The sequence below is a fragment of the Pygocentrus nattereri genome, chromosome 5, assembly GCF_015220715.1.
Source record: "Pygocentrus nattereri isolate fPygNat1 chromosome 5, fPygNat1.pri, whole genome shotgun sequence".
Lineage (NCBI taxonomy): Eukaryota > Metazoa > Chordata > Actinopteri > Characiformes > Serrasalmidae > Pygocentrus > Pygocentrus nattereri.
In genome coordinates, this window is record NC_051215.1 from 21,071,096 (window position 1) to 21,087,843 (window position 16,748).

At 40.1% G+C, this 16,748-nt stretch overlaps 2 protein-coding genes across 2 annotated transcripts in view; both read right to left on the reverse strand.

Annotated features, from left to right (window-relative positions):
- Positions 1-5,001, reverse strand: part of mertka (c-mer proto-oncogene tyrosine kinase a) — a 52,766-nt gene extending 47,765 nt beyond the window's left edge. Inside the window, exon 1 of the mRNA XM_017702656.2 lies at positions 4,598-5,001. Coding sequence (XP_017558145.1) covers positions 4,598-4,664 — 67 coding nt within the window. The 5' untranslated portion in view covers positions 4,665-5,001. The remainder of the gene's footprint in view (positions 1-4,597) is intronic.
- Positions 5,002-12,786: 7,785 nt separating this feature from the next.
- Positions 12,787-16,748, reverse strand: part of lhcgr (luteinizing hormone/choriogonadotropin receptor) — a 36,744-nt gene continuing 32,782 nt past the window's right edge. The window contains exon 11 of the mRNA XM_017702628.2: positions 12,787-14,760. Within this exon, the coding sequence (XP_017558117.1) occupies positions 13,638-14,760 (1,123 nt within the window). The 3' untranslated portion in view covers positions 12,787-13,637. The remainder of the gene's footprint in view (positions 14,761-16,748) is intronic.

Below are 16,748 nucleotides of genomic sequence, written 5' to 3' on the forward strand. Positions count from 1 at the left end.
TCTTATCAGAGGAAGCACATTGCGTTCTTTCTCTCATGCGAGCTCTAATGGACCTGAACTGGACACTGCACGGCATATAATGTCCTACAGCATGCTGTTCTAGTACATATTACTCACACATACTCATAATAGCCCTGGATTCTATTCTATGAAGCTGTAGTTTCTAGTTTATTCTGTTTTCATTGTCTGTATATTGACTTTTTGTACTTATTTTATATATTGTCTATTATTCCACTTGAACATGTGCACATTGTCCACTGCCCAGTACATCACGTACATTTCATCCCCTTAGAATTCTAAGGTTCTTTTGGATCTTTTGGAAAATTTTGGATTCCAAATAGCAGAACTGATACACTATATTTCCAAAAGTATTCAGTCACCCATCGAAATAACTGAATTCAGGTGTTCCAATCACTTCCACGGCCACAGGTGTATAAAACCAAACCCCTATGCGTGCAGACTGCTTGTACAAACATTAGTGAAAGAATGTGTCGCTCTCAGGAGCTCAGTGAACTCCAGCGTGGTACCGTGATCAGATGCCACCTGCACAACAAGTCCAGTTGTGAAATTTCCTCATTCCTAAATATTCCACAGTCAATTATCAGCAGTATTATAACAAAGTAGAAGCGATTGGGAACGACAGCTACTCAGCCATTAAGTGGTCGGCAACGTAAAATGACAGAGCTGGGTCAGCGGATGCTGAGGCGCATAGTGCACAGAGGTCACCAACTTTCTGCAAAGTCAATCACTACAGACCTCCAAACTTCATGTGGCCTTCAAATCAGCTCAAGAACAGCATAGAGAGCTTAATGGAATGGGTTTCCATGGCTAAGCAGTTGCATCCAAGCCTTACATCACCAAGCGCAATGCAAAACATGGAATGCAGTGGTGTAAAGCATCGCCACTGGACTCTAGAGCAGTGGAGACATGTTCTCTGGAGTGACCAATCACACTTCTCTGTCTGGAAATCCGATGTACGAGTCTGGTTTTGGCGGTTGCCAGGAGAACGGTACTTGTCTGACTGCATTGTGCCAAGTGTAAATTTTGGTGGAGGGAGGATTATGGCAAGGGGTTGTTTTTCAGGAGTTGGGCTCGGCCCCTTAGTTCCAGTGAAAGGAACTCTTAATGCTTCAGCACCAAGAGATTTTGGACAATTTCATGCTCCCAACTTTGTGGGAACAGTTTGGGGACGACCCCTTCCTGTTTCAACATGACTGAGCACCAGTGCACAAAGCAGGTCCATAAAGACATGGATGAGCGAGCTTGGTTTGGAAGAACTTGACAGGTCTGCACAGAGTCTGCCCTCAACCCGACAGAACACCTTTGGGATGAATTAGAGCGGAGACTGTGAGCCAGGCCTTCTCGTCCAACATCAGTGTCTGACGGTCAAAAATTCCCATAAACACACTCCTAACCCTTGTGGAAAGCCTTCCCAGAAGAGTTGAAGCTGTTATAGCTGCAAAGGGTGGGTCGACATCATATTAAACCCTATGGATTAATAATTGGACGTCACTCAAGTTCATATGCATGTGATGCCAGATTACTGAATACTATAAAATTTATAAATTCGTTTTTTGGAGCAGGTGAAATGCAGATGGAACCTTCTAATCCTGAGACCTCGCCTTCTGACTGGAGCTATAAGGTTCTATCTAACAGAACATGAAAAAAGTGACAATTTTCAAGGAACACAGACAGTTTGCTCTCACAATTTTTAAGCTTTAAGACATAAAATTTGTGTAAAAGAGTGTCTATGTTTATGATTTATTTTTCATAACATTTATTTTTTGTTTTAAGACAAATCTTTTTTTTCTTATTAAAAAAAAAACAAAAAAAAAACCAAACAAAAAAAAACATCAATTGATAGATTAAGTATAAAAATGAGTGCTAAACACTGTGTCCAGGGCAGAGGTCAGTTTTAGGTTGGAACCATTCGTTTAAGTTTCCTTTAGTTAGCGAGGTACGAGTAACAGGTCAGTCTAAAGGCAGCGTGAGATTTTGTTTTATATCAGAAATGTGACTCTAATAAGCTGAAATGTCTTATTCTGGGAGAAAGAAGAAAAAGAAAAGATGGATGAATTAAATAAATGTATGTTTACATTGTAATTATGAGCCCATCAGTTCAAATGCTCATTATTTAATGACCTTTAAGCCTTAATATTGATCAAATTTAAGACACTGAGTTTTTAAAGAGCTGTAAGATGACAGGCAGAGTTTCAACAACATGTTTTCATGTTTCATAAAGTTTTATAAACTTTTCTCACAGTGACTGAGCAAAGCGGCGACATGACAAAGAAGCAGAGACTGATTGGTCCTCTTGTGTGTATTCAGAGTGCTGATTCACTCAAAGATAGAACCTTATAGAACTTAGAAGTTTTGTTTTCAAGATAAAGAGTCCAAAATAGTTTAGATTAAGTGCCCCTTATTAGGCCCACAACGGGGAAATTTCACGTCCTCATTTAACCCATCCATACAGTGAAACACCACGTACACACTAGTGAACACACGCACTAGGCATAGCACACTTGCCCGGAGTGGTGGGCAGACCTATCCGCAGCACCCAGACAGCAGCTGGGGGTTAGGCATCTTGCTCAAGGACACCTCTGGGGATCGAGCCGGCAACCTTCCAGTCACAAGGCCGGTTCCCTAACCTCCAGCACACGACTGCCCACAAAGTGGGGTTTGAACCAACAACCTTCTGGTTGTAGAAACATCATTTATACCAGCAAGCCACAGGGCCTACAGAAAACATAATGTAGGGCCTACATAAAGCATGCATAAAACCTAAAAAAAATACCTCATATATTATGAAGAAGTCGCAGAATAAGAATACGTGAATAACTCAATTTGGACAAAAATGTCAGAACCTTACAATTCCAAGTGGATGACATGTATCTACAGTCCTTGTCTTACTTTGTTAAGCAATATTATACTGTATAATGAAAATAAAGCCAAACTGAATGGAATGTGACTCTTTCATAGTGCAATGCTATACAGTACTCATGTCACTAAATCTATCAGACTAATGAATTCCAGATCAGCAACATCACTTTCAACCCCCAACGCTCCAGAAACCTGATTCTGTCCAAGCACTCGCTGCAACTCTTCCCAGACGTGCAAACTCCGACTCCCTTGAAACGTTTCAGTTTTTCAGTGGAAACAACAAAAAGACAGAAGAATGAGTGCGGAAAGGAAAGAACTCTTTGTTTTCGCCAGCAGCTTGGTTCAGAAACCTGCTGAGAAACCTCGGATTTGGCGGAAACGAGAGCTGCACATTAAACCAAAGCCCAAAACGCACTGTAAGTTTTTCTATTATAATCTATTATCTATTATAACTCAAACAAATGTGGAAACATTTGAGGCTCAGTGACAGCATGTAGAACTGCCTACAGGTCCAAATGGCACATTCTTTACCCCATTTCTTTATTTTCTGCATTTCTTCTTTGTAAATAGAGAGATTCTGAGCGGTTTAGTGGGAAATGGTTTCTTTACAGTGGTGGTGATGGGAACCAGGCATCGCCTTGACTACAACACCGATATAGACAGTGAACTTACATGAGTCTTCTGAGTTTATATGGAATGTTGAAGATGGAAAATAGTGGAAAATCTGGAATAATTTTTCTTTGGAGACTATTTTGCCTCACAGCGCCCTGCATATTATGTATCCCTGTGAACAGTTCTGCCTCTCTAGAACGGATCGTCGTACACCAAACCACTCTCAGCCACTTTGTTTACCACATCTGATTTAACTCTGCAGAAAATGTGGTGGGCTTGCCCTTAAGATACAAAAACAACAACCTAGGAATGCTGAATTTCTCATGAATGTGTAATTAGTACATCAACCCAGCTGTGCCGTTTTCCTTATAATGGTTTAAATAATTAGAAAAAGAGACAGATCACTGTCCTTATAAATCACTGGCTCCCTTTTTATGATCAGAGAGGGTGCTCATGCTCAGACGTGAGAGAAATCTGGTAGTTTTAGTCCTTTAAACCAGCTCTTTTTCAGCCTGTAGTTACAAACAGTCCATAGTACAGTTGGTCACAGATTAACACTGAGTTAACACAGAGTTGAGTCCAGTTTAGGCTTAAAGCTAGCGCAATTCAAAGTTCGTGCAAACTTTTAACACACTCCATAACTTTTCCCAAGTCGTTCCTGTGGGATTTTAACATGTCATGGCAGACTTTTTGCAGTTGCTGAAAGTTCAAGCACTTTTAAGGGGAAAAATATATGATGCAATCTGCTTTTGTAGCGTTTTTAGCATCAGCCTTACAATTTAAGTCGAAATACGTTATGTATTAGGGCTAAAGTCACAGGGCTAAAGTTCTTTCTCGAGGCGCCCAAATGGAACTGCTGCACCATTTAAGGTGGAAAGGAAAAATTCGAAAATTCCAAAAAGAAGCAAACTTCAACTGCTTAACTCGACCTCCCTGTTCGAAATCAAGGTCATTTTATCAGCACTACTTATTTACTCTTGTTTACCAGCAGATTTTGCGTGCATGTGTCTCCTAGTCTAACAGATAACTTTATTTCTGACACGTTGCAGCCTTTTGGACGCGCAGCAAAGCAGCGAAAAGAATAAATGAGATTTTGAAAACTCACCGCTCGTCAAACTGATCGAAAGCGAAAAAATCCCGAAGAGGAGAAGCTTTGCCACATTTAAAGGCATTTTGGGCTCGTTTTGTCCCGCGCTGGTCTCTCCTGGCAGACTTTTAAGACTTGTCTGCAGGTCGTCTGGGTGTTTTTTCCAGTCCTCCCAGTGGGAACCAGTTAAAAGACAGACAGCTGTATGGACGAGTTTGAGAGAAATCCCAGAGAAGTGGCAGACGGCATTTCTGCTCCGCTCCAGCTCAAGCTCCTTTCCACCCGACCATCAGCACAGTCTACACATTCCTCACAGAGCGGCAGCTGTGCACGCTGCCGGTGTGACGTCACAAAGTATGACTCAGGTCTCGGGATGCTCTCAAAAGCACTTCAGTCCGCCTTGTTTTTCACTTGACCACTGTGTTTGGAGATTAAGGCAGAGCCGGTTTATGAGGAGTCTGGCCTCTTCCTATTTCCCCCGTTATATGAAGAAAAGCACAACAGCAGGGGGCGCCCGCGAGCGAGTCACTCACCTGTATGTTTCACTTTTTCCTACATTAATCAGGTTTTTGGCAGCAGGACGCTATCGTTACTGCTACTGAAAGCTGACTGGTTAGAGTTACTGCTACTGAAAGCTGATTGGTTAGTGATACTGCTACTGAAAGCTGATTGGTTAACATTACTGCTACTGAGAGCTGATTGGTTAGTGATACTGCTACTGAGAGCTGATTGGTTAGAGTTACTGCTACTGAGAGCTGATTGGTTAGTGATACTGCTACTGAGAGCTGATTGGTTAGAGTTACTGCTACTGAGAGCTGATTGGTTAACATTACTGCTACTGAGAGCTGATTGTTTAGTGTTACTGCTACTGAAAGCTGATTGGTTAGCATTACTGCTACTGAGCTCTGATTGGTTAAAATTAGAGCTACTGAGTACTGGTTGGTTGGCAAGCAGAGCAGCAAACTCCTTTACATCTATAACAGCTTCAGCTCCTCTGGGAAGGCTTTCCACTAGGGTTAGGAGTGTGTTTATGGGAATTGTTCTTCCAGATGAGCAGAAGAAGGCCAACCACTTTGTGACTGAGTTGCTGTCATTCCCAATGGCTTCCACTATGTTATAATACCACTTACAGTTGACTGTGGAATATTTAGTATTGAGGAAATTTCATGACTGGACGTGTTGCACAAGTGGTGTCCTATCACGGTACCATGCTGGAATTTACTGATTCATAAATCAAGATAAATAGGACATTGTGTGCAGACAGCAATAAGACACATTCAGTTTAAGGGCTTGTGTCATGAAAAAAAAACGTTTTTACTCATTTTCTTTTAAATGAAAGACTTTGACCATAAACACTGTTACAGTTTCATAAGTTAATACAGGACAAGAAATCAGGACTGGGCTTATTTAGGGTTATTTGGGTTTTTTAAAGACAATGCCATTCTGGAAAAAAATCTATCTGGCTTTTGCTCAAAACATAGCACTGAGACAGCTCTTCTGAGAGTCTTAAATGATCTTTTAATGCATGCTGACGCTGGTGAGGTATCACTTTTAATTCTTTGGGACATTAGCGCAGGCTTTTGATACCATTGATCATGGTATTTTAATGGAAAGATTGAGTCAATGGACTGGAATTTCTGGGACAGCACTAAAATGGTTTTATTCTTATTTATCAAACAGGTCACTTTTGGTGTCTGTAGGTGACAGGATGTCTGCCACTGCATCTCTCAGCTGTGGGGTGCCTCAAGGGTCTATCTTGGGTCCACTTTTATTTTCTTTATATATGCTCCCTTTAGGTGATCTTATTCAAAGATTTAATGTTTCTTTTCATTTGTATGCAGAAGATACACAGATATATCTCTCTGTCAAACAAAATGACACTGGTAGATTGGCTAATCTTACCAACTGTCTGACAGCTATTAAAACCTTGATGTCTCAAAATTTTCTTAAACTAAATGATGAAAAGACAGAGGTTTAAAGGCAAAGCCCTTTATGAGAAATCTTGGTGTGACTTTTGACTCCCACCTCAGTTTCTCTTTACACATCAAGAATCTTCTTCAATCCTGCTTTTTTCAACTTAGAAATATTAGTAAAGTTAGAAATTTCCTGCCCTTTTCTGACATTGAAAAAAATATTCATGCTTTTGTCTCCACCCATTTGGACTACTGCAATGCCTTATTTACTAAGCTACAGAATAGATTTAAAAATTTTAATGCTTACTTATTAGGCTGTTCATAGCAAGGCTCCAGCATATATCACTGAGCTCTTATGTCCTCTTCATAGTGTGAGAACTTTAAGGTCTTCAAATCATGGGTTATTAACTGTTCCACGTACTAACTTAAAATTAAAAGGGGACTGAGCTTTTGCAGTTTAAGCCCCAAAATTGTGGAATAATCTTCCTACTGATGTCAGACTCTCTGATTCAATTGAGGTATTTAAAAAATGTTTAAAGACTTATTTTTATTCTCTTGCTTTTAACAGCTTTTGATCAATGTTCTTTATAAGTTGGTGTGCATTTGAGTATTTAATTGTATGTATTACTTATTTGAGTATATGCTTATAATGATCTTAATTGTCTTGTATTGTATTTTATTTGTAAGTATTTTGTAAAGCACTTTGTGAGTCACTCTGGAAAAGTGCTATATAAATAAAGTTTTACTTACTTTACTTACTATTTACACACATCAGTCTTAAAGGCATAGTGACAAAAAAGCCTGTTTAATAATCATAAGTGATAAAGACATTTTAGAAACTGGTCGTGTGGAATGAATTATGTGTCACATGTCATAAGTGACCCTCAGGAAGAAAAAGAACTAAAAATGTACTGTAGGATTCAGTCCCTTTAAACAAAGTGAAACAGTCTGTAGTACCCTTATTGTCCACAGCAGGGCGCAATTACTCTTTCATCCCTGCGGAAACCATCCCTGATGGTTTTGCTTCCTAATGGGAACTAGTATAGAGGGAAATTCCACAGATTTTTTTTCAAAATTTGCCTATAATTCGGTGTTTAACATGTTAACAGAGAGATTCAGAGTGGTTTGGTGTGAAATGGCTCAGATGTCTTTACAGTGGTGGTGATAGGAACCACTGGTCCCATGATTACAACACAGATATAGACATTTTATTTACTATCCAGAACCACCAGAGAACCTACATGAGTCTTCTGAGTTTATATGGAATTTTAAGCCAGCCTTCCGCCTGATGACAGCTGGGATAGGCTCCAGCACCCCCCCACGACCTTGAGGGAGTAGCAGCTTAGAAAAAGTGTGTGTGTGTGTGTGTGTGTGTGTGTGTGTGTGTGTGTGGGTGTGTGTGTGTGTGTGTGTGTGTGTGTGTGTGTGTGTGTGTGTGTGTGTGTGTGTGTGTTTTAAGCCAAAAGCTTTCATCAAAAGTATCATAAAACAGAGTCTCAGATATCAGGTCGCATATTCATAACCATTTCATGTGAGAGAGCTTTTAGAGGTGGACGTCTGGTTCCTATCACCACCGCTGTGAATAATTTTAACAGTAAGTTTATCTAGAACAGAGTCTTTCACACCAAACCACTAGAAAAATCTATGAAATTCTCTTATAATTGTCAGCATTACATTAGCATTATTATTGGTTGTTTGCGCTCACAGATGTCATGAACGTACATGAGATGTCGTTTTAAACTCCTGTAACTCCTATAAGCTCTTAAAAAGATAATAGCGGTGTTAAAGTGTTTTATGCTGTTCAGGAAATTATTGTATTATTTTACATTAAAAATGTTTAGGGATTTATAAACTATGATTTTGCTCAAACCCTCCTTATTAACCCATTCATTTTGGACTCGCTTGGGAGCGTCCTCTAGTGCTTGAGAAACATTGCAGAGTGGCAATTCTCCTCTCTACAAGCTCTCTGTTCTCACTCTGACTGGACTCATGTAATGCTCATTGTCATGGTAACGTCTACACTGGAGTGGACTCATACAATTTTGTATCGGATTACTTGCAGCGAACTTGTTAACTGCTTCCTATTTCAGGTGCTGCATCTTTCAGAGGCTGCATTTGAAGCAGAGAACTTATAGAGAGGAGAATTACCAGAGCCGGTTTATAAGCAGCCTGGCCACTTCCTATTTCCCCTGTTATATCAAAAACAGGACTGCTAAACAGCAGAGGGTACCCACCCACTAGGGAGTCCTCAATGAATGGGAGTAAATAGTGCTTAAAGGCTAAAAACAACTGGTTAAAATAGTTTCTCACGCAGAACTTTCCTTTAATTTTAGAAAGTAGAAGCATTTATTTCACTATAAAACTAACAGATCTATTTCCTTTTTTCTACAGCAAATGGGTTTTGGGCAACAGATGGTGGGCATTACTGCTAGTGAGTGCTGATTGATTGAGATGAGCAGCAGTGAGCAGTGCTTGTGTTTTTAATTGCTTTAAAATGATGTCAGACTCAGGAAAACGTCCTTCACATGTCCTTATTAAAGAAGGCCAAGAGGAAGACGTTGAGTTCTGAGACACATAAGCTGGACACAGAACACCTTAAATGACCATTCAACTCCTTGAGACCACCAGTGGTTCCAAATTGCACTTGGTCATGTTCTTCATAACTTTCATATTTCAGAAGCTACATTCAGAAGCTGGGCGTTGTATGAGGCTGTAACATCTTCTTTCCAATCAAATAGATGGTGATGTCATTTTAAACCCTTATAATAAAAGAAGCTGAACTCTGTTTTTCTACTGAAAGTCAACCCATTTTTCCACAAATCTGGGCTGTAAACTATAAACAGTGAACTGCTCTGTAAACATTACTTTTATAAAATAATACAAAAAGCATCTGAGATTTCTAGCTTTCAGCAGTAAATTGTAAACATATAGCAGTATGTGTAGATCATAAAACACATTTTCTGTGCTTTTAAGGGGAACTTTTACAATAAATAAATTAATAAAAAATTACATTTATTTTATTCGGTTACTGAATAATTTGCCTGCTGATTTGATCATGTAAATTCAGATGGACAAACCAAAATACATCCTGGAGAATAAGAGGTTTAGTGAACATTCTTAATCCACCAGGAACCAACAGAAACCTTTAATGGCTTATCTGATTTTTTCCAGTGGTGATATAATTCCACAGCCTCCTAAATCCCAGCGTGTCTGGAAAATGAAGTTTTTTTGAAGTTGTACTGTGTACAAATTTTTACTTATTTTTACTTATTTACTTATTTTAAAATAACAAGGTCAATGACAGAATGCCGAGTCACAGCCCTGTGACCTCTGAAGACCAGAGTATGTTGTTAACACAGAGATAAGAGCCAAACAGCGAACCTCGAGATGTTTGGACCTTTATCTTCTTTCCCTGATAAAACCTTCAGTCTGACAGAGCTCCACTTCATCAGCAGCAATGGACAGAAGCAGACTTCCTACACTTCTGCATCTCTCTCAAACAAGATGATGCTACAAGGTGTCATGAATGGCCTCTCCCAGTTATCCATGTGCTTTTGTTTACTTGTCTGTGTGCTTTTTGTTTTGATTCTTCCCTGTCCTGCCCCCTTGTTTCTAGACTCCACCCTTGATTGTTACCACCTGTGTTTGCCACCTGTGTCTGGTTGTATCTCGTCATCATTGTTGTATTTAAGCCCTGTGTTTTCCCATGTTAGGTTGCTGGTCTTTGTATTGTTTGGTATGGTAGTGTTTGGTATTGTTTAATGTATTGTTTGATGTATTGTTTGAAGTATTGTTTGAAGTGTTTGTTTATCCTGTGTTTCTTTTGTTATGGCTGTTCCCCATTCCATCCGTGTTGTCTCTATGACCCTGGACTGTTTTGACCCTGACTATGGATTTGCCCTTAATAAATCTCGCTTGTCTTTGCACATGTGTCCACCTCCTCATCGCTCCCAATTGTTACACAAGGGTTCTTTAGCAAAGACAATTGTTCTAAATAGAACCATGAACATTCAAAGAACCATTAGCATGCTTAAATTGTTCTTTGAAAGGCAAAATGGTTCATCTGATTGATGGAAAATGTGGTGTGTGTGGTTCTGTATAGCACCAAAAAGGGCTGATGTGAATTTCCTTTTTTGGTCCTATATAGAATCATTTTCAAAAAAGGTTCTACATAGAACCATTTCATGCTTAAATGTTTCTGTACATGGTGAACTGGTTCTTCAGATTGATGGAGAGTGTTGTGTATGGTCTTTTTAGAACCTTTCTAAAAATGGTTCTGTAGAGCACCAAAAGGGTTCTTCTGTTGTACACAATCATGACATTGTAACAATAGAAGAACCCTTTTTGGTGCTACATAGAACCAGTTTAAATAAAGCCCTACATAGAACCATTGCCTACTTAAATGGTTCTTTGTTTGGAGAATTTATTCTTTAGATTGACAGAGAATGTGTTGCATATGGTTCTATATACACTTAAAAAAAAATTTTTTTAAAGGTTCTTTAATACAGAAAATGGTTCTAGGTAAAACCATGAACACTGAAAGAACCTTTTGCACGATGATATGATTCTTTGCATGGTGAAATGGCTTTTCAGACTGATGGAGAATGTGTTGTGTATGGTTCTATATAGAACCTTTTTGAAAAGGTTCCTCCAATCATACATGCTTGATATAACAGTAGAACCATTTTTGGTATATACAGAACAATGTACAACACATTCTTCACCAATTTAAGGATGCAAATGGTTCTTTCAACGTTTATAGTTCAGTAGAGAAATATTGTCTTTACTAAAGAACCATCTTTTTACCCGAAGAACCATCTTTTTAAAAGTAGTATCTATGTTTCTTTGCTAGATAATGTAGAGAACTGGATTATTTTGTTTCTATTACTTCATTCATTTATACACAAAAAAATCCTGTTCTTTTGTTTAATGTTTTTCTGATGTTATGATCTAGATAGCAGAACATTCTGGGCTGATTCTGGCTTTCAAAGGTGAGGTTGACTACCGGGCCAGAATAGAACCAGATCCTGGACAGCAACATACATTTTTGCCTCGTGTTTATATTTGTGAAGGAATTCTGTTGTAAATGTTGTGGACCAGCAATGTAGTTGGGACTTGGGCCACATCCATTTATTCTATGTTCTTTACAGCGTTTGGGCCAGATCTGGGTCAAAGACCCAGTCTTATCCTGGGCCAGAAGAAACACCAGGATGTGGCCCAGAAAAAAAACTTCTGAAGTCTTTTTTCATTCACTGTAAAAAAGGCCCACAAAAATGTCATGTGATTACAAACACTTGATCTGTTTTTATTCAACTCCAAGAAATACTTTAACAACACAAGCAAAACTTCAGTTTGACTGAAAAACATCTATATTTTACACCATTAAAACCACAAAACCACTTCAGATCAATCACTGCCCTGTTCCACTGTTACAGTGTTGTTTACATACGCAGCCAAAGAGTAATAAATTAATAATACTAAACATAAACTACTAAAATAACTCTACTATTTCATAGATTTACATGAAATAGAAAAAAAAAGCATATGGGAACTACCTGCCGACAGCCATAAGTGTATTTGTAGGTTCTCTTACTGTAAGAACACTAATGTTGTGTTTTGATGGAATGAGTTTATGATGAGATATTTCTGCAGTGTTTTATGTCTGTAGAGCATTTTGGAAAGGAAATGAACTGCTGAGCTGTAAAATTCTTTACAGTGGTGGTGATGGGAATCAGGGGTCACCATGACTACAACACAAATATAGACATTTTATTTACCATCCAGAACCACCAGAGAACCTACACGAGTCTTCTGAGTTTATATGGAATGTTGATGATGGAAAATACTGGAAAATCTAGAATAATAAGTTTTCTTTGGGGACTATTTTGCCGCACACCGCCATGAATGGAGTTTAAGTTCTCTAAACTATCATAAAACAGCGTCTCAGTCATCAGGCAGTGAATTCATAACCATTTCATGTAGGAACTTTCTGTGAGGGAGCTTTTAGAGGTGGATGTCTGGTTCCTATCACCACCACTGTGAACAGTTCTGACTAAGTTTCTATAGATACCAAACCGCTCTGGCCTTAAAATCCATTCAGAGTGGAGGGATACATAACATGCAGGGTGCTATAAGCCTAAGAAAATGTATTATTTTTGATTTTCCACTGTTTTCCATCATCAACATTCCATATAAACTCAGAAGACTCGTGTAGGTTCACTGGTGGTTCTGGATGGTAAATAAAATGTCTATATTTTTGTCATGGCGACCCCTGGTTCCTATCACCACCACTGTAAAGACATCTGAACCATTAAAGATCAAATTACTCTGAATAATTCTGATTACATCTCAACCACTGAATAATGTGGATATTTTTGAAAAATTGGTGGAATTGTCCTTTAAATCAGGGCTTTTAGGAGGAAATGAGGGAAAAACTGTCATCCCCGCCTTTCCAACCCCTTTCAATTAATGTTGCTATGTTTTATCACATAATATATCTATAATACTGTATTGTTAAGACTTCAAACATATTTGAGATTCACAAACCAAGTTTATTTGGTTGCCTCAACCCAAGGTAAAGTGTCAATTGAACCCAACATACCCCTTTTAATTTAATATGAATTTGTTTAGTACAGTCCGCCCGCAGGGGATATGGAGTAAGTATCTGTGCAGGATGTTCTTAGAGTACCCTTGATGTCACAAAAAGAAGATGAACTCATGACATTCCCATTATTTGTTGTAAAGAAAAATAGGAACGTAAAAAGTAGGAAAGACTGAGGAAAGAACCATGATCTATGATGCACAAATCCATTTCTTCTTTTATAACCAATAACAATAGACTCGACCTTGACTGCCAAAGTCTCTGCTCCTCTCTGGACATGAATAAGCTCAGAATCGAGAGTCTCTGTGTCCTGGGATAAGGACACAGAGACTCTGTGTCCTGCTTGAGAAAACGTCCCATTGTCTGCGAGAAAATAGATCCTCTGAAAGCCGTCTCATGCTCACCTGCCTCATCAAACCAAAAAAATGCAGAAGGGCAAACATAATGCACCACACAGAGATGTAAACAGATGAGAGGAGTCTGGCGAAGAAATGTGAGACATTCTCTTCAGCTGCCCTCTGGTTTCATGTGAGGACAGGAGGACCTAGCGTGGATCCTTGCTGCCTGAACTGCTCTTGCTTTTCCCGGCGTTCTCCGAATAGTACGCCATCTTAACACGATACATGTTGGCTTTGGTCTCGCAGCAGCCCATGGAGCTCAGCATCAAGCAGGCGTCATTCCTAAAGGCCTTGGTGAAGATGGCATAGAGGAAAGGGTTGGCACAGGAGTTAATGGGATAGAAGAGCACCAGGAGGATCTTGGAGTTGGTGACGGTGATGAGGGGCACTTTGAAGGCGGCGGAAATGGCGAAGAAGGAGATGGGCGCCATGCAGAGGAAGTCGGTGAAGATGAGCACGGCCATGCGCTTGGCGATCTTGGCGTCAGCAGCCCGCCCAGGCACCTTGGGGCGGCGTACGGCAGTGTAGATCCTCACATAGCACCCACATATCACCAGGAAGGCCCCCACATTGAAGAGCAACAACAGGATGACGTAGGCCTGGGCCACAGGGGTCTCGATGTCCATGGGCAGACACATACTGACCTTGCTGTAGCTGCTGACACCCACTAGGGGGAGCACGGCCATGGCCAGACACAGCAGCCAACCTGCAGTCATAATGGCAGCAGCTTGGGGTAGGACAAGCCGACGCTCCAGCCGGAGAGCGTGGGTGATTGTGTGCCAGCGTTCCACAGTGATAGTAGATAGCGTGTAGACAGACAGTTCACCACCAAAGACAGACAGGAAGCCGGCGACGGCACAGCCCGCTCCAGTCTGCCACTCTATAGCATGCTGGCTGTAATGGCCACGTGTCCGCAAGTCCACAGTGGCGATCATGAGGAGGTACACACCGATGCAGAAGTCAGCGAAAGCCAGGTGGCACATGAGGAAGCGAGGGACGGTCAGCTTGCAGCGGCCAGCGAAGAACACAAGAAGGACTGTCAGGTTGCCGGCAATAGCCAGGATGTTGATGAACCAGATAGCCACACGCAGGAACCCAAACCCAGCAATGTCCTCACAGGGGTTGAAGGCATCAGCCTCTGGGCTGCAGTGAAGGACTGGTTTCATCTGGCAGGAGCCCAGTTCTGGATACTCAAAGTCTACAGAGCCGAAACGTCCTGACGTGTCGGAGGAAAAGGGATCTTCCACCATTATGGAATTACCTGCGCTTCTAAATATGAAAATGTAGAAAGAGAAACTCACAGCTTAGCAAATGCATATTTTACAGTAGAGTTCCTTAAGCTGTTTTTCCACTGCATGGGACTGGCTCAACACGACTCTACTCACTTTTTTTGGTTTTCCACTAGGCAATCTTGGTATGTGGTACCTGGTACTGGGTACTATTTTCGGTACCATCTTCATTGCAGTTCGAAGCAAGCTGAGCTCATACCAAAAGGTGATGTAAAAACTGTCCAGACTACTAATTTCTAATGTATAACTATACTAATTCTGATGTATAACTCTGATGTAGTTTTTCCTCAACTCTCCTCTTTCAGCAGTCTTTTGTCTCTTTCATGTCATGGCAGCTTCATGCAGAGTTGCTTTCTTGACCAGCTACATTGTGATGGCGCTATATCTGCAGTGGAAAACGAATTAGCTGGTACCAAAAGCCGAGTCGAATCAAGCCATGCCATGTGGAGGAAAAGCAGCTTTAGAACCTGTTTGATACACTGGTTCTCACTCATCAAAGCTGCACACGGTTAAAGAGTTTTATCTGTATGCTCAAACTCTCGGTGGTAGGAGTGTGTGTAAATCTGAGCATAACCTTTAATAATAATATCAAACATTCAATTTATATGGTGTTTCCTTTACAGAGGTAGGAAAAAAGAACCTTCAGTGAAGAGAAAAACAAAAGTACTGAGAAAAGAGGTAGGTTTTAAACAGAGGGTTAAAGGAGAAAAATGAGGGACTGTCACAAAGAGACTGTGGTAATGTATTGCATAGTTTGGTGGATATGATGCTTAAAAATCTGCCCCCCCACCGTGACCAATTTTGGGGCAGATAAACAACCTGTATCAGAGGACTTAAGTGTATGGGTGGGGCAGTTACAATGCTGGAATTCAGCAATTAGGCTGGCAAGGACCATGTAGAGATAGCACCTTGAGATTTTTACCTAAATATGCATATAAATCAACTGTATGGTAGGGCAGGGGGTGGCATGTTAGTGGTAACTGTGATGCTGATATAAATCTGAATATCATCAGCAGAACAGTGAATATTCCATGACAGCAGATAATCTTAATTTCATATTTTAACCTTTTCAGTCATTGTAGTTCTAACACTATAAAGCTTTTTAATCTCCGGCTAGTAGGTGAAGCAGCTCACCTGCTGCTGGACCCCTGTCATGCATCTTTATGGATTAGAAGTTTCCCTGGACTTCATCTCCCAGAATCTTTTGGGAGATCACATGACTGCTGACCATCCACCATGCTCCTATCACAGATTTCTCTCTCTCCGGAGGGCTGATCTGTTACAGCTGTTGACCTCTCATTAGCTTTTGTATAAAGCCCGGGCTTTTAGAGCAGTTCAGTGTGAGGTGTTGCTTCCTAGTGAACATCCTGACCGTTTATTCTGTTTGTATTTTCCTGATATTTGACCGTTGCCTTGTTTCTCTGACTTTGCCATTTGCCTGACACTTTTGTACTTTTGCCTGTGAATTCTGTGTTGTGTTTTTTAACCTTTTGCCTGCTTTTTCGACCACGTCTTTTGCCTTGCCCTTTTGTCTTGTTCGCCTGGTGTTACGATCAGCATTGTGATCCTTCTATTGTTTTAGGTATCAACCCACATCTATTCCTTGACCACGTTTTTGCCTTGTGATAATAAACCCAATCTTCTATGATTTATCCGCAAGCGTCTTGATTCTACTGACTTGTTACAACCCCAAACATCCCCTATGAGGACAACCATTGGCTTAATTGATTTGATTCATCATTCATTGTTTTTCAAACCAAATCAAAAATGATTTTTTTGCGAATTATGAATGACTTGATGAGCTGCCAGTGATTCAATTTAAATCACCATTCTTTGTTTTTTATTTTAAATAAAAAAATACTTTTGCAAATTAAAAATAACAGTGAATTGACTCAATTAACCATCCATTTTTTTTAATTCAAATAAAAATTACTTTTGTGAAGTAAAAATGATTTGGTGAGCTGACGG